Source organism: Hippichthys cyanospilos, chromosome 7, assembly GCF_059441005.1.
Source record: "Hippichthys cyanospilos isolate Australia breed blue-spotted pipefish chromosome 7, RoL_Hcya_1.0, whole genome shotgun sequence".
Taxonomy (NCBI): Eukaryota; Metazoa; Chordata; class Actinopteri; order Syngnathiformes; family Syngnathidae; genus Hippichthys; species Hippichthys cyanospilos.
Window position 1 is genome coordinate 7,388,714 of NC_142375.1, and position 27,134 is coordinate 7,415,847.

The 27,134-nt window shown below is 41.3% G+C and overlaps 1 protein-coding gene across 2 annotated transcripts; it reads right to left on the reverse strand.

The window, feature by feature from the left end:
• Positions 1–6,404: 6,404 nt before the first annotated feature.
• Positions 6,405–23,853, reverse strand: LOC148420872 (uncharacterized). Of its 2 annotated transcripts, XM_088419290.1 has the most exons (21): positions 22,457–23,853; positions 22,217–22,379; positions 21,908–22,100; positions 21,717–21,809; positions 21,483–21,566; positions 20,635–20,688; positions 20,334–20,417; positions 19,491–19,544; positions 19,227–19,310; positions 18,390–18,443; positions 18,127–18,210; positions 17,291–17,344; positions 17,037–17,120; positions 16,287–16,334; positions 16,070–16,207; positions 15,072–15,125; positions 10,515–10,623; positions 8,312–10,312; positions 7,964–8,116; positions 7,806–7,859; positions 6,405–7,320 (listed from the first exon to the last, which is right to left on the reverse strand). In XM_088419290.1, exons 1-21 carry the CDS (start codon positions 22,560–22,562, stop codon positions 7,064–7,066), a joined length of 4,005 nt encoding a protein of 1,334 aa, XP_088275416.1. In that variant the 5' UTR covers positions 22,563–23,853; the 3' UTR covers positions 6,405–7,063. The 2 variants fall into 2 exon arrangements, with proteins under 2 accessions (XP_088275416.1, XP_088275417.1); XM_088419291.1 differs by lacking the exons at positions 16,070–16,207; positions 16,287–16,334.
• Positions 23,854–27,134: the final 3,281 nt, after the last annotated feature.

Below are 27,134 nucleotides of genomic sequence, written 5' to 3' on the forward strand. Positions count from 1 at the left end.
CACGCGGACAGCAGGCGGACCGGATCAAGCTAACGAGAGGGGCTGACGCAAGGAAGATCAGAACTGAAAGGCAAAACAAACCCAAAACTAAACCCAAAACCAAACCCCACAACTAAACTTGCCTCAACAAAAGAAAACCCAGGCAGAACGTGACGGTATATTTATGTTACCCTAGATTACACTGATTACAAAGTATTGTAGGTGTTAGGTGATAATTTTCCCTTCTCTGGCATGTCCCCGGGGACGACCCAGGACACGCTGGAGGGACTATGTCGCTTGGCTGGCCTGGGAGCGCCTGGGTATTCTTTTAGAGGAGCTAGCTGGATGAAGTGGCCGGAGAGAGGGAAGTCTGGGCTTCCTGTCTTAAGCTGCTGCCCCCGCGACCCAACCCTGGAACACAACAGTAGAAGATGGATGGATGGATGGATGGATGGATAGATGGATGGATGGATGGATGGATAGTATCGTGTTGTGTATGGTATCGTCTATGGGATATATAGTCCCAGTGGTATTTCTTGGTGTAAACGGAAGTGTTTTTTTGTTTTTTTTTATTAATTTTGCAAACTATCCTAGAGTCTAGGATAACTTGTCTAGGACCTAGACCTATGGCATATATTACTTGTTTATAAGTTAAAAAAAAAAAAGAATCGGTCGTGAAAGGGTTAAAAAAAGGCCTGTGCTAGGGGTGATTTTAGCTGTGTCATGGGGCTGTTATGGCCTCACATATTATGAAACGCTATCCTAATCATGGAATCAGTATCTCTATTCTCCGATCATGGCAGAGAAAAAGAGTATGCACTTATCGATTGCAAAGTCTTTTATGACTCAGTAAATTATACCCTTATAATAATTATATGAGCAAAATTTGAAAAACTTACCTCCATTAATCCTACACCGGACTTCATGCGTCTTTGAAGGTATTTCTGGTGATGCTGAAATGTTGAATTCTCCATCGAAATCTTTCCATTTGATTTTCTTCATTGAGAAGTCAATCAGTCATGAAGAAGTGTCGTGGGGTAGGGGAATCAAAAGCAACAGTTTGCAGAGGTGGGATGGCCCCTCCCCTTGCCAATTTCGTATCGCTCCAACTTATTCAGTATTGTGCACTTGTCACTTTGCAAAATCAGCTGCTTTTAAGCACACTGTGGTCAATTTGCATCAACATTTACAGCACAAAAGTTATGATCGTTAAAACACAAGTACACCCCTCCCAAAAAAAGTAAATATTCTTAAAGCACCATAATGCTCAAGCTACTGTGTGACATGGAATTTAAATGAAACATAATGACTGTGTTTTGTTACTGATATAAATTGTTTCAAGGTTGGGTTCATAGATTGTTGGACGGCAGCCAAGGGCCCACCGATCCCTGACTAAAGAAGCTAGCTCCTGGGACAAGAAATGTCACTTCTCTGACAGGGAAGGAGTCTGGGCTAGTCTACGAGTCTGAGAAGTCCCTAGATACAGTCTAGATAAAGTCAGACGTGCCTCCACACACAGCTTGGGCTCTGGTACTAGTTTTCTCAAGAGGGTTTGGATTCTATTCACTGGAGTTGGCCATAGGGAGAGGCACAGAGCAGGAGTGGGCATACTTATTGCCCCACGGCTCTGCACCTGTACATTGGTTTCTACCCCGGAAGACGAGAGGGTAGCCTCCTTCGGGTGGGGGATGCATTCTGACTGTTGTTTATGCCTGTGCACCAAACAGCAGCTTAACTTGAGCTACCCACCCTTTCTGGAGTCCTTGAAGGGTGTGCTGGGTAGCGCATTCTCTGGGGACTCACTTGTTCTGCATGGGCACTTCAATGTTCACGTGGGCAATGACAGAGAGACCTGGAGAGATGTGATTGAGAAGAATGCGCCCCCTATCTGAAAACGAGCAGTGTTTCGTTATTGGACTACTGTGTGGATTGTCCATAATGAACACAATGTTCAAGCATAAGGGTGTCCATCTGTGCACTTGCCACCAGGACACCCTTTGCCATAGTTTGATGATCAACTTTGTGGTCGTATCATCAGAAATCCCACCGCAAAATTGGTCATTCAAGTGAAGACCATACCACCGCCTGGTGGTGTGTTGGCTCCGTTGGTGGGGAAACATGTTGATCAGACCTTGCAGACGCAAACGTATCGCAAGGGTTTGCTGGGAACGTCTGGCAGAACCCCCTGTCAGAAGGTGTTTCAACTCTCACCTTCAGCAGAATTTCTCCCACGTCCCGGGGGAGGTGGGGACATTGAGTCCAAGTGGACCATGTTCCGTGCTTCCATTGTCGCGGCGGCTGATCTGAGTTGTGGCTGTGAGGTGATTGCTGCCTATCGTAACGGCAATCCGTGAACCCGCTGGTAGACACAAGCAGTAAGGGGTGCTGTCAAGCTAAAGAAGGAGTCCTATCGGGTCTTTTTGGCCTGTGGGACTCCAGGGGCAGCTGACAGATACCAGTTGGCCAAGCAGAGTGTGGCTTTGGCAGTCGCAGATGAAAAACAACTTCTGGATGGCTTTGAGGAACTTCTGGTCCACCATCCGGCGTCTCAGGAGGAGGAAGCAGTGCACCATTAACACTGTATACAATGGAGATGGTGCGCTGCTGACTTCAACTCGGGACATCATGAGCCGATGGGCAGATTGAAGACCTTCTCATTTTCACTAACCTGTCTTCCTTTGAGAAAGCAGAGTATGGAATCTCCAATGTGGGCTCTCCTATCTCTGAGGCTGAAGTCACCGAGGTGGTCAAAAATATCCGGACACCCTGGTATGGGCTGTTCAGTCCCTGTACGAGAGTTCGGACCGCATTTCTGGCAGTAAGTCGGACCCGTGTCTGGTGAGGGTTGGACTCCTCCAAGGCGGCAGGATTGTTACGGATCACTGTTCATTACTTTTATGGAGAGAATCTCTAGGTGCAGCTGAAGCGTTGAGGGGTTCTGGTTTGGTGGTCTCAGAATTTCATCTCTGCTTTTTGATGTGGTTCTGTCGACTTCCTCAGACTGCGACATCCAACTCTCACTGGAGCGGTTCGCAGCTGAGTGTGAAGCGGTTGGGATGAAGAACAGCATCGTCAAGTATGAGACCATGGTCCTCTATTGGAAAAGAGTGGAGTGCCCTTTCCGGGTCGGGGATGTGGTCCTGTCCCAAGTGGAGGAGTTTAAATATCTTGGGGTCTTGTTCACGAGTGAGTGTATGATGAAACGGCATATCAACAGATGGATTACACTGTCTGATGTGGTAAAGAAAGAGCTGAGCCAAAAGGGAAAGTGAACCACCCCTACACTAGTAGAAGATGTATGGTTGGATAGTTGTTTCAAAATCTAAAGCGCTATATAAATAAAGCACATTTACATTTATGAAATAATCTGTATTGAATGAATATAGTCCAATCTCAAATACAGTAAGCATAATATTTTAAGATTCAAGAGATTTATTGTCAAATATATGGTTGTACCATACAATGAAATTCTTATTCTGTTCACTTCCCCGGGCAACAGACTACATTCCATAAGTGAGCAATAAATAAAAAGCAATAAACAACAAACAGAGACAATGGTGCTAATAATGTAGCGCAGAATATTTAATGATAAATAAAAGTTAAAAAAACATAACCTTGCATGTATTATATGGGTTTTCTCTGGGTACTCTGGCTTCCTCCAATTATTAGACATACACACCATACACAAGTGTCAAAGGTCACCAGCACCTCCTGTAAAAGGCCTTAAACTGAGTTTGTGACCATTTTAACCCACAAATCATTGTGACACATTCATCTAAGAAGTTGAAATTTTATATTCTGCATGTAAAGAGTAGACAGAAGGTTTGTGGCGATTATGACACATACACGCCATACACAAGTGTCAAGGTTCACGTGCATCTCCTGTAAAAGGCCTTACACTGAGACTGTGACCACTTTCACGCACAAATCTTTGCAACACATTCATCTAGGAAGTTGAAATTTTCTATTCTGCATGTGAGGAGAGGCCTCAAAATAGGACATGGGATGCGCACGATTAGGTTTGAGAAAGGCAAGGAGAAGTCCCACGACTCACTAATGGTTCCTGCTGTCTGTTTCACCACCTAGCAAGAGGGTGATCAGCTATTTCTTCTCAATTAGCTTGTTTGTTAGCCATGGCAAACGCGCATGCTCTTTTCGTACTTGTCAAATAAAGACTAAAAAGATGACTGAAAATCTTTAAACCTGTATCAAACGCACCGGTTTTGTCTGCTAGCTAAGGACATTAGCAGTAAATTTTGCACCACATAAGTGTACGTTAAGGCAGTGGTTCTCAAAATGGGGTCCGCGGACCCCGTAGACCCGTGGGATGACTACAGGATGCCCATGAAACAAATTTGGTAATTAATTAAACAATATACATTTGCCAGGCTTGGTTTTTGTCATGGTTGAAATTTAGGGAGAGTACGCAAATGCGCCAAGTGAAGCATGTGATGTTACGCATCAGTGATTTCTGTCGCGCATGCGCACCGGCGTACCACTTATGTGCATGCCTGTGTATATTCTATGATGTAGGCCTTTACCAACAGAGACACCACTGGACCTGCTGCTCACAATTATATCAAATGTTTCAGGGTTCCAGATTAGCTTGAAATAGTGGCATTTTGCCCCCCAAATATTACAAAAAATAAACAGTACATTTTTCATCCACTTGTGCAGATATGAAGAGTATATTTATTGATTATTGAGTACAGGGCCATCATGCAAAAAAAATACAATAAATGTTGGATCCTGCATGACTCTAACAATGAATACTCATCAATTTAACATCAATACAATGAAACGTGAGAAAAATCTGAACACTTGCTTTGCAAATCATTTCACCATGTGCTCCCCTAAGGTTTGTTTCAGTGCTCCTAAAATTTTAAGCTACTGGCTACTGTTTTCCTTGTAACAATACTGTATGTCAGAAGTATTGTATTAAGAATCAAAATCCATTGGCACATACTAATCAGCTTTATAGGGAGTTGTTATCACATTGAGCATTTATGTTCAGCAGTAAATAGTTCATGTTCTCAGATATATAGTAGATAACCTTTATCTTTGTAATAAAATCAAGTTAAATCCTTTCTGAGAGCACCAAAACTATGGTTTTGATGAGGTCAAAGTTCACATTTTAATCATAAGAATCAAGTATGACTTCACCGCATTCATTTAGGTAGGTTTAACCTGGCAAAATTCTTGCAGAAACTCCCCCATGGCGTCTTGTCGGTGTCCCCACAATGTACAAAAACTGTTTTTGTGTGTGCTGCCGCCATCTTGCTCAAGGTGACCCCACAATGTACAAAAACGGTTTTTGTGTGTGTTGCCGCCATCTTGCTCAAGGTGACCCCACAATGTATGAAAACCACATTTTTAGTGTATAAAAGTGTGCGTGAGCTCGAGAGTGTGTGTGGGGTGCAGTACCATTTTCCACCAGCAGTATGCCCTACTGAGCACACACACTTACACACAAAAAAATCGGTTTTTGAGCATTGTGGGGATATCCTTCAAAATTGGCCAGGGCACTTATTAGACCTTTTTATCTTTGAATTAGTGGTTAGAATTGTGGGGACCCGGTTTTGGGTCCCCACAAATTTTTGGGTCCCCACACTGTGATTGTGCTGTCAGGTGCAGGTTCCCACATTGTAGCAAATACAAACGCACACACACACACACACACACACACACACACACACACACACACACACACACACATACATACATACATACACACACACACACACACACACACACACACACACACACACACACACACACACACACACACACACACACACACATACGTGTTTATAGGGTATAAATTGACAAGTGTCACAAACCGGCTCGATGGTGGTTTAAGTTGACACACCTTTTAAAAGGGCCTAGAACAATAGAAGTAAGGTCAAATCACTACCAAAAAATTGAGAAAATTTTAGAACACTTTAGCTCTTAGAAAAGAGGTTCAGAACCTGAGATCACAAGACCTGACTAGATGGTGGTTTCGGATGACACTTGAATTGTGGTATGCATGGACAAAACCAGGATTATGATGACTTTAAATGGACAACGAGGGCACACCCTCACCACCCAAAATTAACATAAACACACCAACCAGACACCAATGACGACACTTGAATTGTGGTATACATGGACACAACAAGAATATGTTGACTTTAAATGGACAACGAGGGCACACCCTCAACACCTAAAATTAACATAAAAACACTAACCAGACACTTCTATACAATAAGTGCACAGAAGCAAACGTGAGTATTGGCTGTAGATGAGTGATGATTTCAACCTTGTAAGTGCTCATTCACAACTAATTAATAGACCACAAGACAGTAAAGAGTATCAACAATGTTGAGACCTTAAAACGGCAATGTTGTCATAACTACAATTTACCAAATTAAGAAGCAACTGCATGAAGGGTGTAGACAATTGTCTTTATTAACAATGGTTCCTTTAACCCAGGCTCTTTCAATGAAAAGACCAAGTAGCCTGCCATTATGAAATTAACAGCATTATATAAAATTATAACGATTCCTGATTATCAAACTGTAAACAATGTCTGTCAAAAATACTGAATCAGACATTCTCAGTTAACAATAACAAGAGACCCAACGGAGTCTATCAAGATCAAGAAAAAAAATCCACTAACTCAAATCACTTTTGGTTATGTGTGAGTTTTATAGTGGAGCTGTTTATTAATATTAAACAAATGCAAAACTATTGTGGAACTCCAAACTTAAACATGGAAATGTGGATAGCATCTGAACAACTTTAATCCAAGTGCAATAATGTAAACTAAAGAGTTGATACACCTATTTAGCATTTTCTTAGCATTTTTTAGCATTTCCTGTCCAATTAATACATTTAAAAACACATTTTCCAACTGTTTTTTGGGGGATTCTCTATGTGACGTTCCCAAGATGAGCCGGGATTTGTCGCTATGTGAGCCTTGAGTATAGGTGATGAAATTTTCAGTTGAGTAGTAAAATATATTTGTAAAAGTATTAAGAGTACATGAAATTGATTGATTATCGAAAAAAAAACCTTTTTATTGCTGAAAATGGCTATGGGTTTACAGCTTTTTCTGAGCCTGCTGCCTCTTGATTGTGATGATTCGGTTCCTTACAAAGTCTCTTATATTTTGTACCGTACGTTGTGACAACACAGAGTCTTCTGCCTCCTTGCACTGCCTGCATTCAACTTTAGAGGCAAGTTTTCCTTTCCTAATGTGGCCTCCAAAATGTCGCATCACTGCAGCGATTTCTGGTTTGGTCCACATTCTCTTTGGCTGTCTTCTAGCGTCATAATCTTGACCAGCATCATCTTTTCCTGAGAGAAATGCATGGTCAAAAACAGAACAAAAGTTATACACAAGTACTTGAACAATCAGAAGTAAGTCTGACTAATGTGTGAAAATTAAAAAGGCTGCAAAACAAATACGTGAAACCGCTGCTCTTCACAGTTTTTGGTAAGGGACTAATGCAGGCTTTCGAATGGCTGCAGGTTGGAAAAGAGGACTAAAGTTCTCTTTACAATGCCCGATTGCTCCATTCTGAGTCTCTGTCACAACAGCATATGGGACGTTGAAAAGCCCGGCTCTCAAGCACGCCTACAAGACACGTCGTGATTGGCTCCCGGCGTGATCATGGGAGTTGGGGTATATTACAACTCCTGCCCTGTCCTCCTTCTATCGACCAATGAGGGCAGCAGTCACGAATCATGTATCTTGGAGGCGTGCTTGAGAGCCGTGCTTCCCAAAGGAGAACCCATGGGAAGAGGGTTTTAACATTCAAAGATCTTAAATTTTGCCTTACCGCTAGATGTAGGGACTATGTCTTCTCCTGTAGACATCACATGTGATTGTGTATCTAATAAAAAAAAACAAAAATTACTTGTGAAAAATGCCTTGTCAAGAAGACTATTCTTGTCCCATCTAATGAAAGAAAAAAAATCAAGAAAACTGAGAACACACCCTTGAATCCAGACTCCTGTTCATGTTTCAGGATCGTACAGACTGATGCTGGATCCAGGTCTTCGCCATGTTCAGGCAATGGTTGTTTGATCCCTTTGGTGATGCCCTTAGGCTCACTGTCATTATCTTCAGTCTCACTAAATGACAAGCTTTCTAGACAAAAAAAGGTTGTCATAATGAAAGAACAGTGAGCCATCAGACCCTTAACTGAAGAAACTGGTCTGTATTAGTACAGAATGATCTTAGCTCACATGACCAATGAACCATTGACACAAGCGCGAAAGGATGTATGTGTATGTATGCGTGTGTGGTGAGGGTGGGGGGCTTCTAAAGAAAACATTAGCTTACCTTCGATTTCAATTTCATCCAGAGATTTTCCTTGTAGCCCGGAAAGATCACCTTTCTCTATGGAAAGTAGCAGTTTGGATATCTTTGCCAATTGTGTGGTTGGGACTGGCAACCTGTAGAAATCCCGATGGACCCGAATATCATGTCCCAGAAAATCTGCAACCTGGTCGAGTTCATTTTTTTTCAAATTCAGGATTTGTGATAGTGTGGCGACATGTTTTCGAAGGTGAGTTGACCTGAGGAACTCTGGCTGTTTTGCTCCACACAAGCTTGCATAAACACGCAAGCAATCATGTCCCCTGTAGTGGGTCAGGGTTTTAGGCCTTCCAAATAAAAAAACATTGTCATGCGGGACACTGCATTCCTTCCTTTTGCTACTCAGCAGTGATAGAGCTTCAACCGTAGACGGCGCAAGAAGAACCACAACCTTTCTCTCTCTTTTCCCAACAATTTCTACTCTGGTGAAATAGTTGCACAACCTCTGCTCCAGCTTAGACAGGCCCATGGCTACATCTTTATGCAGCTGTGTTCTGTCCCTCTCGTCAAAACCTTTGACGAGCATTTTTGAGACTTCTCCAGCGCGTCTACGATTGAATACAATAATTTGTGCTAAAGTAACTTTAGCAAGCTCAGCGTAGTTCTTTGGTGTTGCTTGCTCCTTCAAGTTAGTAACTGCACTGTGTGCCGTCTTCTGGAGGTACTGGTGAAGTACCTGGACATCCTCTGTGAAAGGCAGTGTTGTTGGTTTATTATACTTGGCACTGCTCAGGGTGTGCAGAGCTTTGTGGGAAACCAGCTCACACCACTGAGATCTGTACAGTTTCATGAAAGTTTCTGTTGACTTCACCAATGTGTCATCTTCTGCCATTAGGGCACGAGAATGAATGTGGTCGCAAATTTTCTTGAGCGATTGTCCCAATTTCAAAGCTAGGCTGGGTGTTTCATAGGAGAGGCTTTCGTCATTAAACCCAGCAACTTTCTTCACAGCTTGAATAACTGTCAGGAAGTTTGAGGGCTTTATGGCTTCTTCCATGCTGTTGATAGAGAAGTCAGCACGCAGACAAATCAGCAGTCGTCCCACTTCCCGGAGCTTTTGACGAATGTATTCATGCTTTGTTGAGTCTTGTCCATGTTTGCTGTACAAGGACTGGGCCAACTGAACAATGGATAGGTCATTTCGCACAGCCAGGCCAATATCATCCGTGTTCATTCGAGTCAGAATCTTCCAAATTCCACTTGAGAAGTGTTGGCTGAATACAGTCTGTTGGGCTGTAGCCAAACACAGAACTCTGGCTCGTCCTTCTTGTTTATCCAAATTCTCACTTTCTGGCCTAAAAGGACATCTTCGGACATGTCTCCACAGTTCTTTGCGTACAAATAATCCCTGACAGTGCATACAGTGCAAGAATTTTTGAGTCACAGCAGGAGCTTTAGGCCTCCTTTTTACTTTTAATTGTCCTTTTTCACCTCTGAGGATCCCAGTGTTATGTTGAAAATTGCCCCGGTTTCGCATTTTAAGAAATAGCGCTTTGCGTTCCTGTGAGTGTTCAGGGAGATAAAATGCATATGAAACTTCAGGGTGAGACATGTGTACTTTCAGGTGGCGAGTCAGTCTACTTTGTGGTTTACCACATACAAAACAGTAGTTTCTGTTGCTCAACTCAAGAGGTGGAGTTTGTTTATCTGTATTTGTCACATGCCTATTTGATGAGTCTTCATTAGAAACCTCTGAATCTGGTGTTTCACTGGGAGAGACTTCTGCGGGCTTGGCAGGAAGGGGCAAACATTTTGTCATGCTGGCTTTGTTTGTTACATATGTGTCTAATCTGTTGGATGAACTACTACTGGGCAATGATGGTATTCTTTCCAAAATCATGCTTGAATCTGAATCAGATTCTGAATCTGGGACATATTCACTTTGGCTGTTCTCATCGGAGTCTAATATTCTATCCCCATCGTTCTTCCGTCTGTAGCAGGATAGATGCCAGACTCTTGAACAAACTGTAACAGAGTTTGAAAATGTTAGGCCAATATACAGTCAGAGTTGCAACACAATTTTACAATCAATTATATAGTTACACCATGAGGACCATAGTCAGAAACAAGGGTGCTGTGGATATTTGGTTACAAGGCTGTTTGGTTTCTGACTATAATGGCTCACTGTGGACACTTTGGAAAAAGCAATGCGTTCAATTTACTTTACCTTTGCATTTGTATCCAGTCCATGTCAAAGAAGATATAGGTCCCAAGCATATAACACACTTGTCAAAGGCAGACAGTATTATTGTCTCAAGAAGATGTTCACAACATTCCTGAGGACAAAAGAAAAAATCTCTGTAGAGCATGTTGGCAGAACATTTCAAAACCATATGGGATTGCACACTAAAAAAAAAAAGTACAACAAAGATGCATAGATCAAATGTGGCTGCAATTACAAAGTATTACCCAAGTTTTTGTGTGCACCAAAATACTGCTGTTGACATGATAAATTGTAAAACAGGACAATTAACGGCTCTCATACCGCCTCAACACCGCGCCCTTACCACCCATCCATTCATTTTCAAGCGCTTCATTCTACAGTACGGTTGGGTTGTGAGGGTACCAGCTTGAGCAGGGAAGCCCAGATTTTCCTCTCCCTGGTCATTTCGTCAAGCTCCCCTGGGAGGATCCCTAGGCGTTCTCAGGCCAGCCCAAACACATAATCTCTCTGACATGTCCTGGGTCATCCCAGGCCCTTTTCCCATGCACGGAACACTTTACCAGGGAGGCGTCCACCTCAACTAGCTACTCTCAATGCCGAGGAGCAACGGCTTGACACTGAGACCCTCCAGTATGACAATGCTTCTCACCCTATCTCTTAGGGTAAGATCATCATGTGAAGGAAACTCAATTCAATCACTTGTGTCCGGGATCTCATTCTTTCACCCATGACACATAGATGAGGGCAGGAATGTAGATCGACTGGTTAATGGAGAGCTTGGTCCTTTCCCTCCTACCAACACTTTCAAAAATTATCCCAAGATACTTAAACTCCGACACTTGGGGCAGGACGTTATCTACTCCCGACTGGGAAAGTGTACTCCACCTTTTTTCCAACAAAGACCATGATTCTGATCATCATCGACCCAAGACTTCACACTCGTCCCTCTCTGGGCCGTCACTTTAACGTGGTGGAGGGGTTTGCACGCCCCAATGATCCGAGGAGCTAAGTTGTCTGGGGCTTAATGCCCCTAGAAAGGTCACCCAGGGCAAACAAGTCCTAAGTAAGGAACCAGACTAAGCATGAACCATTTTCCTCTAATGATGGATAAAATACATGGAGTCGAGGTGCCCACATTCAGACGCCGGTCACTGTGGCCCCCCTCCGAAGCAAAGCCTGAAGGTGGGGCTAGCTGGCGAGTACCTGGTAGCCAAGCCCACACCCATGGGGCTCAGCACCTGTGGGATGGGCCGTAGGTCGGGTGGAGTGTGAGCTGGGCGGCGGCCAAAGACAGGAAACTTGGCGCTCCAACTCCAGCTGCAGAAGCTAGCTCTTGGGACATGGAATGTCACCTCTATGGCAGTGGGGATGGGGTGCTGCTGACCTCAACTTGGGACGCCGTGAACCAGTGGACAGAATACTCTGAAGACATCGTAAAACCCATCGACACGCCTTCTTCTGAGTAAGCAGAGTCCGGAAGCTCTGAGGCGGGCTTCTGGGGCTGAAGTCACCATCGTGGTCAAAAAAACTCCTTGGTGGCAAGGCCTTGGGGGTGGATGAGATCCGCCCGGCATTTCTAAAGGCTCTGGATGTAGTAGAGCTGTCCTGGCAGACACGCTTCTGCAACATCGCATAGTCATCCGGGACAACACCTCTGGATTAGTAGATTGGGGTGGTGGTTCCGCTTTTTAATAAGGGGGACTGGAGGGTGTGTTCCACCTATAGAGGAATCACACTCCTCAGCCTCCTCGGTAAATTCTATTCAGGGGTCGAATCTCGATTTCAGGAGGAGCAGGGTGGTTTTTGTCCTGGCCGTGGAAAAGTGGACCAAATCTACACCCTCGGCAGGATCCTCAATAGTACAAGTAATTTCGCCCATCCAGTCTACATGTGTGTTGTAGACTTGCAGAAGGTGTTGAATCGTGTCCCTTGGGAAATTCTGTGGGAGTCGCTTTGGAAGTACGGTGTACCCAAAGCCTTGATACTGCCAGTTTTGTCCCTTTAACACCACATTTCTGGCAGTTAGTTGAATCCGTTTCCAGTGGTGGTTGGACTCCGCCAAGGCTGCCCATTTTCACCATTTCTTTTCATTACCTTTATTCACAGAATCTGTAGGCGCAGCCAAAGCATTGAGGAGGGGTCTGGTTTCAGAGTTTCATTTCTGCTATTTGCGGATGATGTGGTGTTGTTGGCTTTTTCAGACCGTGACCTCCAACTCTCATTGGAGCAGTTCGCAGCTGAGTGTGAAGCAGAAGGATGAAGATCAGCATCTCCAAATTAGAGATCATGGTCCTCAGTCGGAAAAGGGTGGTGTGCCCTCTCGGGGTCAGAGATGAGGTCCTGCCCCAAGTGGAGGAGTTCAAGTATCTTGGGGTCTTCATGAGTGAGGGTAAAATGGAATGGAAGATCGACAGGCGGATCGATTCAACATCTGCTGTGTTCCAAACCCTGGTAAAGAGAGAGCTGAACCAAAAAGGCAAAGCAATCTACGTTCCTGCCCTCACAAGCTGTCTTTTATGACCAAAAGAATGAGATCTCAGAGACACGCAGCCGAAATGAGATTCCTCTGCAAGCTGTCTGGGCTCTCCCCTAGAGCCAGGGTGAGTAGCTCGGTCATCCGGGAAGGACCCAGTGTCGAGCTGCTGCTCCTCTCCGTTGAGAGGAGCCAGTAGAGGTGTAGTAGTGCGGGCATCTTGTTATCATGCCTCCCAGACATCTCCCTGGTGAGGTGTTACGGACATGTCCAACCAGGAGGAGACCCCAGGGACGACCCAGGACACGCTGGAGGGACTATGCCTCTTTCTTGGTGCGGGAACACATGGGGATTCGCCTAGAGGAGCTGGACGAAATGGCCGGAGAGAGGGAAGTCCGGGCTTCACTGCTGAGGGTGCTGCCCCCGCAATCTGAACCACGATAAGCTAGAGATGATGGATGGATAGGTTTCATATTCAAATCGCTCTGTAAGTTGGAGGTCCTTGCCTGAAGACGCCAACAACACCACATCATCACTAGTAGCAGAGAACAGAGAAGCAATACTGAGACCCCCATTACTTCTGATGCAACGATAAATTCTGTCCATAAAAGTAATGAACGGACTCCGTGACAAAGGGCAGCCTTGGCAGTGTCCACCTCTCACTGGAAACGAATTCAACTTCCCGCTGGAAATACAGACTAAACTCTGACATGGATGGTACAGGGCCCGAACAGTCCGTATCAGAGGGCTAGGTACCCCCCCCTCCTGAAACAGCCCCCACAGAATTCAATGAGAGACACTGTCTAAGGCCTTCACTCTTTCTCAAAGTCCAAAAAGCACACACAGACTGGTTGGGCGAACTCCCATAAATGCTTGAGGATCCTGCGAAGGGTGTAGTGCTGGTCCATTGTGCCTCGACCGGGACAAAAACCACACTGCTCTTCCTGAATCTGAGGTTCTACTTCCTGACGCACCCTTCTTTCCAGCACCCCCAATATATCTTATAGAGAAGGCTTAAGAGTGTGATCTCTCTATAATTGGAACACACCCTCTGGTCCCGCTTCTTAAAAAGGGGAATCATCACACCGGTCTGCCAATCTAGAGGCGCTGTCCCCGATGTCCGAGTGATGTTGCAGAGGCATGTCGACCAGGACAGCACCACAACATCCAGAGCCTTTAAGAACTCAGGCAGTTCTCATCCACCCCTGGGGGCCTTCCACCAAGGACTTTTTTTTTTGACCACCTTGGCAGCTTCAGCCACAGAGATGGGAGAGCCCACGTGCTTCCAGACTCTGCTTCCTCTGAGGAAGACATGTCGGAGGAATTGAGGAGGTCTTCGAAGTATTCTGCCCACAGGTCAGCAGCGCGCTATATCCTTTGTAAATAATATTTATGGTGCACTGCTTACCCCTCCTGAGACACCAGATAGTGGACCAGAATTTTCTCAAAGTAATCAGGATCTCATTTTCCATGGCCTCACCGAACTTCTCTCATGCCCGGGTTTTTGCCTCGCCAAATACCCAAGCTGCACTCCGCTTGGCCGGTCAGTATTTGTCAGCTGCCTATGGATTCCTACAAGCCAAAAAGACCCAATAGAACTCCCGATATAGAACTTCAGCTTGAAGGCATTCCTTACCCTTGTCAACCAAAGGTTACATGGATTTACATCACGACAGGCGCCTACTACCTTACAAAACTTCAATCAGGCGCCTCGATAATGGAGACGCGGAACATGGTCCCCCTCCCCTGAAACGTGGGACAAATTCTCCCAGAGTTGGGAGTTGAAACGCCTTCTGAGGTGGGACTCTACCAGATATTCCCAGCAGACCCGCACAATACGTTTGGGTCTGTCAGATCTGACCGGCATCCCCCCCATTTCCACCGGGTATGTCACACCGGGACGAGCCCCCGGGGATTACCCAGGGCACGCTGGAGAGACTATGTTTCTCGGTTGGCCTAGGAACGCCTGGAGATAGCCATGGAGGAGCTGGACGATGTGGAAGTCTAGGCCCCTGGTACCAGACCCCAGATAAGCGGAAGATAATGGACGGACAGATGGATGAATTCAATTTACCAACTGAATATACCTGTTCAATGCCTTCAAACTCTGAGCTTAGGGATGGCAGCGCTACATCAGGCTGCTGTAAAGAGAAATGAAGAAAAAATTAACCTCAGATGACCAAACCGTTGTAGGCACAACACATTACATCACAGTGGTGATTCTTAGTGATACAGGATCAAGAATCATTGCGTTTTACTTGGTCATTTCACAAACAATCGTCTAACAACTACTGACAGAGTGTCCGTTTCTTCTGATCCATGTATAGTGTTAGGTTGAATTCGTATTCCTGTTTGTACTGTCATTTAATACAATTCTAAAGCAACTGAAAGTAAGAGCATACTGCTGACAGGAGAAAAAGGGACAGTCTGTTTATATACAAGTAGTATTACTTCCCCACAATACTATCCTAAAGAGCATATATATTTTTAAATGGTTACATTGATAGTAACATTTGAATTCCTGCACACAATTGTATTTGACAATGCCATATTAATGATTCATTATCAAGCCTACAAAATTTGTCATTACTCCACCATTATCAAATTACATAAATGAAACATTATTTATGTAATTAATATTCCCTCAGTTCCCTTCTTAGCGTAATATTGTCTCACTTTTCGTTTCAATTGGAAAAGACCCAATAGTTTTCTTGACACTGCGCATTTAACATAAGAAAATCTGCTGCACTATTTAAAATGTGTAGCAGGTTAAGGTTTTGAAAATCTCAAAGACAACCACACATGACATGATGTGTTGGTATACGATGTGAAACTAATGTACACTATTATGGCTAGCCTACTTTGCGGTAGGTTAGCCATAGCAATAATTATATTAATTAGTAAGTAAGGAATCTGTTGAAACCTTCCCATTTATTCATGGGGAATTTGAATGTTTTGAGAAATTTGGCTACATTTGCAAGCAAATTAGTGTTCTAAGAATAATGTTCTCATATACACTTTTATAGTGATTTATTGGCATACGGCCAAAATAGCATTTTAATTTTGCTTAGAATTAAAAACTCACCGAATCATTAATTCTCTTAACCAGATTCAAAATCATTTGCTTCCCTCCCTCAAGCAGTTTTTTCTTGGCCTTATCAAATGCTTCCTCACGCTGAGCATGATGCTTCCGTAGGTTTTGAAGTCGGCGACTTGCTCTTAACTGTCAAAACACATGACACAAATCGGTCGTGTCGAAGAACAATCTATTCAAATGAAGCAGAAAAACCTAAGTGTTTTACCTGCTCTTTTGTAGCCACCTGGTGAAAGGGGACAAGTCCAGTGCTAATCTGGAACAAATATATTTAGTTTTGAACGACTGAATAATTTAACTAAAATTATGATAGAACTCCTTACACTGTAAATGAAAGTACGATTAATTAATAAAAAAGTTTAAATGTGTATTCCTGTTTATGTTGTCATTTAATGCAATTCTAAAGCAATTGAACGTGAACGCATTCTGATGACGTTGTTTGAAAAGGGGCAGTATGTTTTAGCAGGGATTAACGTGAGTATAAGAGCAATGTAGAAGACTTATTGAACTAACACAGTTTGATAGCGTGAAATTATTGAAGACTGTCAGATAGGTGATAATATGTGACTGTGAGACTTGTAGATAAAGCCAGGTGAAATGTCACTTTAAACCATAATCCTGCAAGCACACACACATACACATGGAGGTGAGTTTGACTCCTAAACCTCCACACTGAATAGTTTCGGTGGGAATGTCTGCACATGCCTGTGTCAGTGTAAGCCATATACGAAGATGAACACACACACACACGCAGCCGTTGGTGTGACTTAAAAATGTAATAATGACTGTATAATACACTATAAATCCAGTGGATCTGGCTCGAGTCTATTAATATTAATAAGCCTCGAAATAGTTTTAGTACTGGTGACTTGACACAGAACTTAGAATATACTGTAGTTGTTGAACTCAACCGGAAGTTGGATTCGTAATGATGCTTATTGGCGCTGAGATGATTTACCTTTTCAGAATTGGTCAGTGGCTGCAGTACTGGACCAAGTTCAGTCTTGCTCGAGGTCATTAAGTCCCTTTTCTCCATCGTACACTGAAATACAGGGTCAAAACACACAGATATGCACAGGAACAATCAAACTCCATGGAATTGTTTAATTACAAATTGAATAAAGTTGCAAGAATATGCCTGAAAGGTAAACTTTTGACAGTTTTTCACTCCCAGTGATGCTGTTAAATTTATATTCAACAAAATGTGTGTACCGGTTCAAAGTCTTCAACATTTGAGGGCTGGGGAGACATCTCCACATCAGGATGCTGTAAATAGACAGGAAAGAAAATTCAAACTTTGATGCTCATACCTTCAGAGGCACAACGCATTACATCACAGGGAGGTGATTTTGAGTGATACAGGATCAAGAATCATTGAGTTTTACCTGGTCATTTCACAAACAATAGTGCACCAAGTACTGATAGAGTGTCAGTTTGTTCTGATCTATGGAGACTGTTAAATTGAATTTGTATTCTGTTCATTCTGTCATTTAATGCAATTCTAAAGCAATTGAAAGTAAGCACATACTGATGACATTGTAGGAAATGAGACAGTATGTTTTAGCAGGGATTAACGTGTGTATAAGAGCAATGTAGAAGACTTAATAAACTAACACAGTTTGAAAGCGTGAACTTATTGAAGACTATCAGATATGAGATAATATGTGACTGTGAGACTTGTAGATAAAGTGAGGTGAAATGTCACTTTAAACCATAATCCTACAAGCACACACACGGAGATGAGTTTGACTCCTAAATCTCTAGACTGAATAGTTTGGGTGGGAATGTCAGCATATGCCTGTGTCAGTGTAAGCCATATTCTAAGATGAACATACACACACGGACGTTGGTGAGACTTAAAAATGTAATAATGACTGCATAATAACACTATAAATCCAGTGGATCTGGCTCGAGTCTATTAATATTAATAAGCCTCTAAATAGTTTTAGTACTTGTGACTTGACACAGAATGTAGAAAATACTGAAGTTGTTGAACTAACCGGGAAGTTGGATTCTTAATGATGCTTATTGGGGCTGAGATGATTTACCTTTTCAGAATTGGTCTGTGGCTGTAGTACTGCATGAGGTTCAGTCTTGCTCAAGGTCATAAAGTCCCTTCTCTCCATCGCACACTGAAATACAGGAAGATACAGGGTCAAAACACACAGAAATGCACAAGAACAATCAGATTCCAGGGAATTGTTTGATTACAAATTGAATAAAGTTGCAAGAATATGCCTGAAAGGTACACTTTTGGCAGTTCTTCACTCCCAGCGACGCCGTTAATTTTATATTAACAAAATGGATGTACCGGTTCAAAGTCTTCAACATTTGAGGGCTGGGGAGACATCTCCACATCAGGATGCTGTAAATAGAAAGGAAAGAAAACTCAAACTTCGATGACCATACCTTCAGAGGCACAATGCATTACATCACAGGGGTGATTTTGACTGATACAGGATCAAGAATCATTGAGTTTTACTTGGTCATTTCACAAACAATAGTGCACCAAGTACTGATAGTGTCAGTTTATTCTGATCCACGGAGACTGTTAAATTGAATTTAAATTCTGTTCATTCTGTCATGTAATGCAATTCTAAAGCAAATGAAACTAAGCGCATACTGATGCCATTGTAGAAAAAGGGACAGTATGTTTTAGCAGGGATTAACACGTGTATATGAGAGCAATGTAGAAGTTAATAAACTAACAGTTTGATAGCGTGAACTTATTGAAGACTATCAGAAAGGTGATAAAATGTGACTGTGAGACTTGTAGATAAAGCGAGGTGAAACGTCACTTTAAACCATAATCCTACAAGCACACACACATACACACGGAGGTGAGTTTGACTCCTAAACCTCTACACTGAATAGTTTTGGTGGGAATGTCAGCATATGCCTGTGTCAGTGTAAGCCATATTCTAAGATGAACACACACACACGGACGTTGATGAGACTTAATAATGTAATAATGACTGCATAATACACTATAAATCCAGTGGATCTGGCTCAAGTCTATTAATATTAATAAGCCTCTAAATAGTTTTAGTACTGGTGACTTGACACAGAACCTAGAAAATACTGAAGTTGTTGAACTAACTGGGAAGTTGGATTCTTAATGATGCTTATTGGTGCTGAGATGATTTACCTTTTCAGAATTGGTCTGCGGCTGTAGTACTGGATGAGGTTCAGTCTTGTTCGAGGTCATTAAGTCCCTTCTCTCCATCGCACACTGAAATACAAGAAAATACAGGGTCAAAACACACAGATATGCACAGGAGCAATCAGACTCCAGGGAATTGTTTGATTACAAATTGAATAAAGTTGCAAGAATATGCCTGAAAGGTAAACTTTTGACAGTTTTTCACTCCCAGTGATGCCGCTAAATTTATATTCAACAAAATGGATGTACCGGTTCAAAGTCTTCAACATTTGAGGGCTGGAGAGACATTTCCACATCAGGATGCTGTAAATAGAAAGGAAAGAAAACTCAAACTTCGATGACCCTACCTTCAGAGGCACATCGTATGACATCACAGGGGTGATTTTGAGTGATACAGGATCAAGAATCATTGAGTTTTACTTAGTCATTTCACAAACAGTAGTGCACAGAGTACTGATAGAGTGTCAGTTTATCCTGATCTCCGGAGACTGTTAAATTGAATTTGTATTCTGTTCATTCTGTCATTTAATGCAATTCTTAAGCAATTGAAAGTAAGCGCATACTGATGACATTTTACGAAAAGGGACAGTATGTTTTAGCGGGGAGTAATGTGTGTATAAGGGCAATGTAGAAGTTAATAAACAAACACAGTTTGATAGCATGAACTTATTGAAGACTATCTGATAGGTGATAATATGTGACTGTGAGACTTGTAGATAAAGTGAGGTGAAATGTCACTTTAAACCATATGCCTACAAGCTCACACACATACATACGGAGGTGAGTTTGACTCCTAAACCTCCATACTGAATTGTTTCGGTGGGAATGTCTGCATATGCCTGTGTCAGTGTAAGCCATATACGAAGATGAACACACACACACACACAGCCGTTGGTGTGACTTAAAAATGTAATAATGACTGTATAATAAACTACAAATCCAGTGGATCTGGCTCAAGTCTATTAATATTAATAAGCCTCTAAATAGTTTTAGTACTGGTGACTTGACACAGAACTTAGAAAATACTGTAGTTGTTGAACTCAACCGGAAGTTGGATTCTTAATGATGCTTATTGGTGCTGAGATGATTTACCTTTTCAGAATTGGTCAGTGGCTGCAGTACTGGACCAGGTTCAGTCTTGCTCAAAGTCATTATGTTGCTTCTCTCCATCACACACTGAAATACACGAAAATACAGGGTCAAAACACACAGATATGCACAGGAACAGTCAGACTCCAGGGAATTGTTTGATTACAAATTGAATAAAGTTGCAGGGATATGCCTGAAAGGTAAACCTTTGCCAGTTTTTCACTCCAGTGATGGTGTTAAATTTATATTATGTTATTATTATGTTTATATTTTGATGTTACATATCATATGTATACAGATGTACCTGTTCAAAGTCTTCAAGGTTTGAGGGCTGGAGAGACATCTCCATATCAGGATACTGTAAACAGAAAGGAAAGAAAACTTAAACTTCGATGACCATAGATCGTGTTAGGCTGAATTTTTATGACTGTTTGTTATGTCATTTAATACAATTCTAAAGCAATTGAAAGTAAGTGCATACTGATGACAAAGGAGAAAAAGGGACAGTCATTTTTGGCGGGGATTAACATGTGTATACGAGAGCAATGTGAGTTGTTAATAAACAAAGTTCGATAAAGTGAAGTTATTGAAGACTAACAGATAGGTGATTATATGTGACTGTGAGACTTGTAGATAGAGCGAGGTGAAATGTCAATTTAAATCATATGCCTACAGTATGTGAACACACACATACACATGTAGTTTTACTCCTCAACCTCTACACTAAATAGTTTTGGTGCGAATGGCAGCATATGCCAGTGTAAGCCATATTCTAAACTGGAAACACACACACACATATATATATATATATATATATATATATATATATATATATATATATATATATATATATATATATATATATATATATATACACACTATATATATATATATATTATATATATATACACACACTAATATATATATATATATATATATATATATATATATATATGGACGTTGGTGTGACTTAAGAATGCAATAATGACTAAAAAAAACACTGTAAATCGCACTCTAGTCTATTAATATTAATAAGCCTCAAAATAGTTTTAGTACTGGTGATTTGACAAAGAACATGGAAAATACTGTAGTTGCTGAACTCCATCGGAAGTTGGATTCTAGATGATACTTAGTGGTGCTAAGGTGATTTACCTTTTCACAACTGGTTAGAGGCTGTTGTATTGAACCAGGTTTAGTCTGGCTCAAGGTCATAAGGTCCCTTTTCTCCATCACACACTGACATACAGAAAAATAAAGGGTCAAAACACACACATACTTAGTGGACTTCTTAATTTCTACTGTTATTTTCAGATGCATGCTAACCTTATACTGTGAACCTTTTCAAGCCAAAAAGTGTATTAGCTGTGAAAAGAATGCATAATTTACCTCCTGAAATGATTTCAGAGCATTTAAGGGGGCTGCAGTTGTATTTTCCCCTGTCATGAATTTGTTTTGGGACTTTTTACATAGGCCAGATTCCTGAGATTGAAACGGCATACAGTCAGCACTGTTTTTTCTGATTGCTTTTTTTTTTTCTATTAACAATAACCAATCTCATCACATGCTGTTATGATCACCTTGTCTCTCCATGGCCATTCAGAGTCTCCGTAATCATATGTGATCTCCTCTCCTGGGTAAATGTCCTGTGTTGCAAACAAACACAAGTGGGGCTTTCCTTGCACATTTAAAGACTTCATTTTGGCATTTGGGTTGATGTGGTCATCATTGACCAGTCTTCCCAGCGATCCATCCTCTTTTGCTGCATCAACACTTGAAAAAGAAAACACATTATTAAAGTATATGCTTGGAAGTGTAGACTATCATGATTTACGATCCTATTAAATAAATTAAAAAAAAATCTGGTTAAACATGGACTTGATAAACACCACCAAGCTCTTCCATTGAAGCGAAACTCAAACATGAAGGCTTTCATGTTGTTATGGTACACCCTCTGTCTTCTCTCACATTCTTGTATGTTGATAAGTTCACCACGATATTCTAGCAAGAAGTCTCCTTTTTCAAAAGAAGCGCAAGCAAAGACTCCTCGCCCTAGAATTGAAAAAACAACATTAATGATGTAAGGTGAAAGAATCAATTGTCAAATGTCATTGTGAGATTTAGCTTACCTTTGAATGCATTGATGTATTTCACATCCATTCCAAGCTTGTCTTTTCCAGAATCAATGTAAAGTCTTGCTTCATTTTTTGGATCCAGACACCTTCGCCTTGGCATTTTTTTTTTTCTGATTTTGAATCAAGAGCTCCTTCATTCAAATAAAGCCAACGAAAAAAAAGGGTTTTAAAGGCACTACACAAAAGGCACTCATTATTCAATGAATTCATCAGTACGTGACAAAATTAGGAGTGAATCTGTCACAATGCAGAATCCCATCAATGTGCAGTATGCATGTCCGCCATTTCTTCCAAATAAGATACAATTATTATGGTAGAGCAACTGTCTGATCCAGGCAGAATTTACTATAGCTCTCCAAGTAAAATATGGACTTTTTCCCCCAAAAATGAAGGTCAAAAGTATGGGTGTGTCTTCTCAACAGTAACCTCAAAATTATATATATTTTTTTCGACAGAAATAAAGTTAGATTGATATGTCCGCCACATAAGTAGAATTTTTACGCTCAGATGTGCATTTATATATCAACCTTATTCTTGCTTACATATATCACCGTAACGGGACAAGGATGAGGAAGTCCGTTAGCTCTTGCAGCTAACTAGCTGCAAATAGTTTGTGTAAACAAACGCGGAAAAGTATTCCGTTAATTACCTGGTCCATTCAATTAAATGTACAGGTCTAGGATCGAACGAACGAGGCCAAGCAAGCAAAAACATTTAACACATATAAACCTAGAGATCCACCTGTTACAGCCCCCTTTGCATATAAACTAATGCACAAAACGTCCCGTGTTATCAATCATAAAAACGTCTTTAAAAAAAAAAAAGGCTTAACAGGCCCTCTCATGAAAAAATAACCTCGTAAAACCTAAGCTGACCGTACTCACGTATAACTAGAAGTATTTACAGTGATTATTTATTGAATACTTACCTAAAAGGCCAGTCCAATGTCCCTTTCGCGGCAAATTGAAGTCTTTCCCGGGAAATTTGGTGCTAGGCCACGCCAACTTCTACGTCACGTCTCCGCCTCCAGCGTGTGTGTTTTTTGTGTGTGTGTATGAAAGTGCAATAATAAAAAACGACCAGCAGGGTGTCATACACACACACAGAAGTCATGCAAGGTGTAATACATTGACAGCTCCAAAAATCATATTTATAAGTTATTTAGAAAATAAATACAGCATAATTATTGTCCCAGCTGAGTAGTAGGCTCACATTTTCCTCTTTTTTTTCAAAAAAACGTTCTTTTATGCCCTAAAAAATTAAAATATAAGTCTTGAATTAGACTGACACTTGGTTTGTCAATTTATTCACAAGTGTCCACTTTTCCCAGGTGAAAAGTCTGGTATTTTGGCGGTCTATACCATATATACAAACGCACACACACACACACACACACACACACACACAGACATGAAACACATGAGCACAGCCCGTGTAAAGGTAAAAGATGTGTGTTGCCACAATGATTCAAAGCTAGTTCCTTCTAATTAGTTCGAGGAGATGAGAGGGGAGGGCAAGAACAGGTAGCTGCTTCTCGTCTAATTCCAAATCCCTGGTAGACAGGCAGGAACGAGAATTTTCTCATCCTCCACAGAAAAGAGACCCGCCTCCTCTAAAACATTCACAATCAGCTTAGGGGTGATTGTGCTTGTCAGAAACTTTCTTGTGTTCACCCAGACCGAGCTCTTCTGTTGAGGGGCTTGGGGTATCATTTCTTCAAGTGTGAAGAGTGTTTGAAGTGATGAATGAAGATAAAGTTGCGGTGAAAAATATCGCAAGAAGGATAAAGGAGTGGTCTCGGAACATGAAACAAGCAAACGGTTGAAAATGTGGAATCTGCAATGACTTTGTCTCATTTCTAAGGTTTTGTGGTACAGATGGAAATTAATGATTTGTGCTGTAAGATACTGGGACATTGTGTAGCTACTGCAAAAAAAAAAAAAAGAAGAAGAAAAAACAGATTGGACATAGTGATTGTACTTATCAACACGAGGCAGTACGGAAAACTAACTTGGCTAGATTCCAATGTGTTTGCTATGTTACACACAAAAGTAAACCTTCATCATTGTGTGTGTGAGACTTTATCTTCTAAAGGGCAATACTAACATTATCGCCATAACAGCCCAGACTAAAACAGTCTCATAAGTGGTAATTCACCTACAATTGCAGTTGTCTATAATATCAGCAAAGGAGATAACAGTGAGGAATACATCACCTCCCGTTTTCCATGAATACACTAAAAGCCCATTGGCTCAGCTTTATTTCTTCAAACAAGCGTTATTGAGGGAAGTGCTGTGGTGAAGGATAGGAGAAGTATTATAGCTACTAGCTCTGGGGATGACTGTGCATTACAGAACTTCCAGTGCTCGACACATGGGGCACAAAAGTCCCGTATTGCCCAGTTTCACCGGTGCAAAGTCTGGGACAAAACCAAAAGAAACAAAGGTAGATGTAAACGGTAGATTTAGTTTTTGACCACAGATATGAACGTCAACTAAGCAAACTGTAAGCAAATGGACACAATAAGCACACACATATATTGATCTATCTCAAGATATGTTCTCCGATCACTATAGAGGAGGCTTTGGCAATTCATTTTGCAAAGATGCCACATGAAAAACTGGTACACATGCAACATGCTAATCCCACCTATTGTCTTGTTTTGATGCTACGTGCATTGCTATGTAGTGGAACCAAATTATCCGTCTGAAACTGTTGTCACACCCTGAAACGTAATCATTAGTGTTGCTGCTCACATTAGGACCACTGCCTTTTTTTCTAAGTCACTTTTTTGGAAAAGTCACTTTTTTGGAGTGGTCAGAAAAGTCCGTAAATATAGCATAAGGACAACCTGTAGCTCTTGCTTGTTACCTCACTAGTACTAGCAAACACACATGCACATATAATGAAAGCACAACTTTTTTTTGTTTAAAAACAAAAGCACTGCATGTTTTTTGTTTTACTATGGCTTCTTGGATGTGGCCCCAAGGCTCTAATGTGAACAAGTCTGCTCTAAATTGTAAATTAGTCATCATATAGATCACATGTGTCAAAGTCCCAGCCCATGGGTCAGATTCGGCACACAAGAAGGTTTTCCATAGCCCTTTTAATTGATTTATATTTAGAACCTGTCTGTTGGGATGGACCACCTGGCCGGACTGTTGGGGTGTTCCTGCCCGATGACTTTGCCTGCTGTCAAGAAATCTTTGCAATGGACGTTTCCTGCCTAATATGGCACAATGTGTTTAGCTGTATTTGTATTTGTTTGTATTTGGTACACGCAGCACCCGCTTCAACCTGTTGAGCCTGGAATGTAGCTCCTCCCACCTGTGGTCCCCTCTGAAGGTTTCAGATTTTCCCCAAATTGGGGTTTTTGAGTTTTTTCTTCCCCTTCTGGGAGCTTTCATCAGGGGATGCTGTTGTGTACTTATGATGAAAAGAAGTCGCTGTATGGCTTCTTTTTTGCAAAAGAAGTCTTGGTATGACTTCTTTTCAACTTTTGAAGTTGAATCATGGTAAGTTAAAGCAAATTTTCACCATACAATTGCAATTAATAATAGCCTATAGATAGTTGTGGTAAATTTGTATCAAGATTAAGCATGCAAAAGCTCATGTTAAACACTATGTTATACACAATAACGATGATGTAGCCTAGCTGCTAAAGTTAGCCCCACCGAAGCCATCTATTTTTGAAAAGTCTGTCCCTAATTAGTCGACTTAACTTGAATGTGAATATTAACATGTGCATTCTGAAATGCACTCAAGAGTTTTTTCTAAAGCATAAACAATGTATCACTATGCTGTGAAGCTAAGTAATAAAGGGATTAAAACATATAAAAAAAGATTATGTATTTTGTCATGTCTTTAAAAATATACAATACAACACAGATCAAATGATTTGTACTGTTTTTAGGCTTCAGCCAACCTTCCACTGGATGTGTAATGAGCGAAATGAGCTACATTTAGAATGGCAAGTCCATATTGCCAGTTATTTTGGTGAGAGTCATGTAAAAGTAATGCATCGTGTGATGCATTACATTTCAAATACAGTAAAAATGTAATGTAACTCATTATTTTGAAATGACACTGATAAGTTATAAATAATGCATTACAGTTTTGAAGTAATTTGCCCAACACCCATCAATTTAAAACAGCAGTGCATATTCCCATTCTGGGAATGAGATGAGAACACTGACACTTCTGACATTGGGTACACATGGTAGGCTAAGGCCAAAGGTGATTCTGTATTCGTGAATCTTCCATAAAGCGATCAATTCAACCAGTTTAATATATTCTTTAAAATGTAATTATTTTGTTATTTGTAAAATAGACTTATGTAATCAACAACCTTCAAAAAGCTTGATTATTTAGTCACTAAATGAACATGTTGGGGAAATGGACCCAGTTTGTTTTGAGGAAGCCTGCAATTTGTCATTTTGATTTTGTAAACTTCAGTATGGCCAAAACCTAACAAATATTTGCTTATGTATTTGTTGTTCATTTGAATATGTTGATGAACAAAAAGGGCACTTATGTTTGCTTTCAATGATTTTTGTTTGTTTGTTTTGCTTCCACAAACATTTGCAATGGGGTCCTTGGGAAATTTGATTTCTAAAAAGGGGTCCCTGACGCCAAAAAGTTTGAGAACCCCTGCACTTGAGTATGCTCGATC

What these genes read in the sequence shown, in the direction of transcription:
- LOC148420872 (XM_088419290.1), bottom strand. Translation starts at nt 22,562, where the DNA reads ATGCCAAGGCGAAGGTGTCTGGATCCAAAAAATGAAGCAAGACTTTAC. An exon ending in GGATGAAATTGAAATCGAAG is followed by an intron (nt 8,117 to 8,311) that starts GTAAGCTAATGT and finishes TTTTTTGTCTAG; the next exon opens with AAAGCTTGTCATTTAGTGAG. An exon ending in CATAGTCCCTACATCTAGCG is followed by an intron (nt 7,321 to 7,805) that starts GTAAGGCAAAAT and finishes CATTTCTCTCAG; the next exon opens with GAAAAGATGATGCTGGTCAA.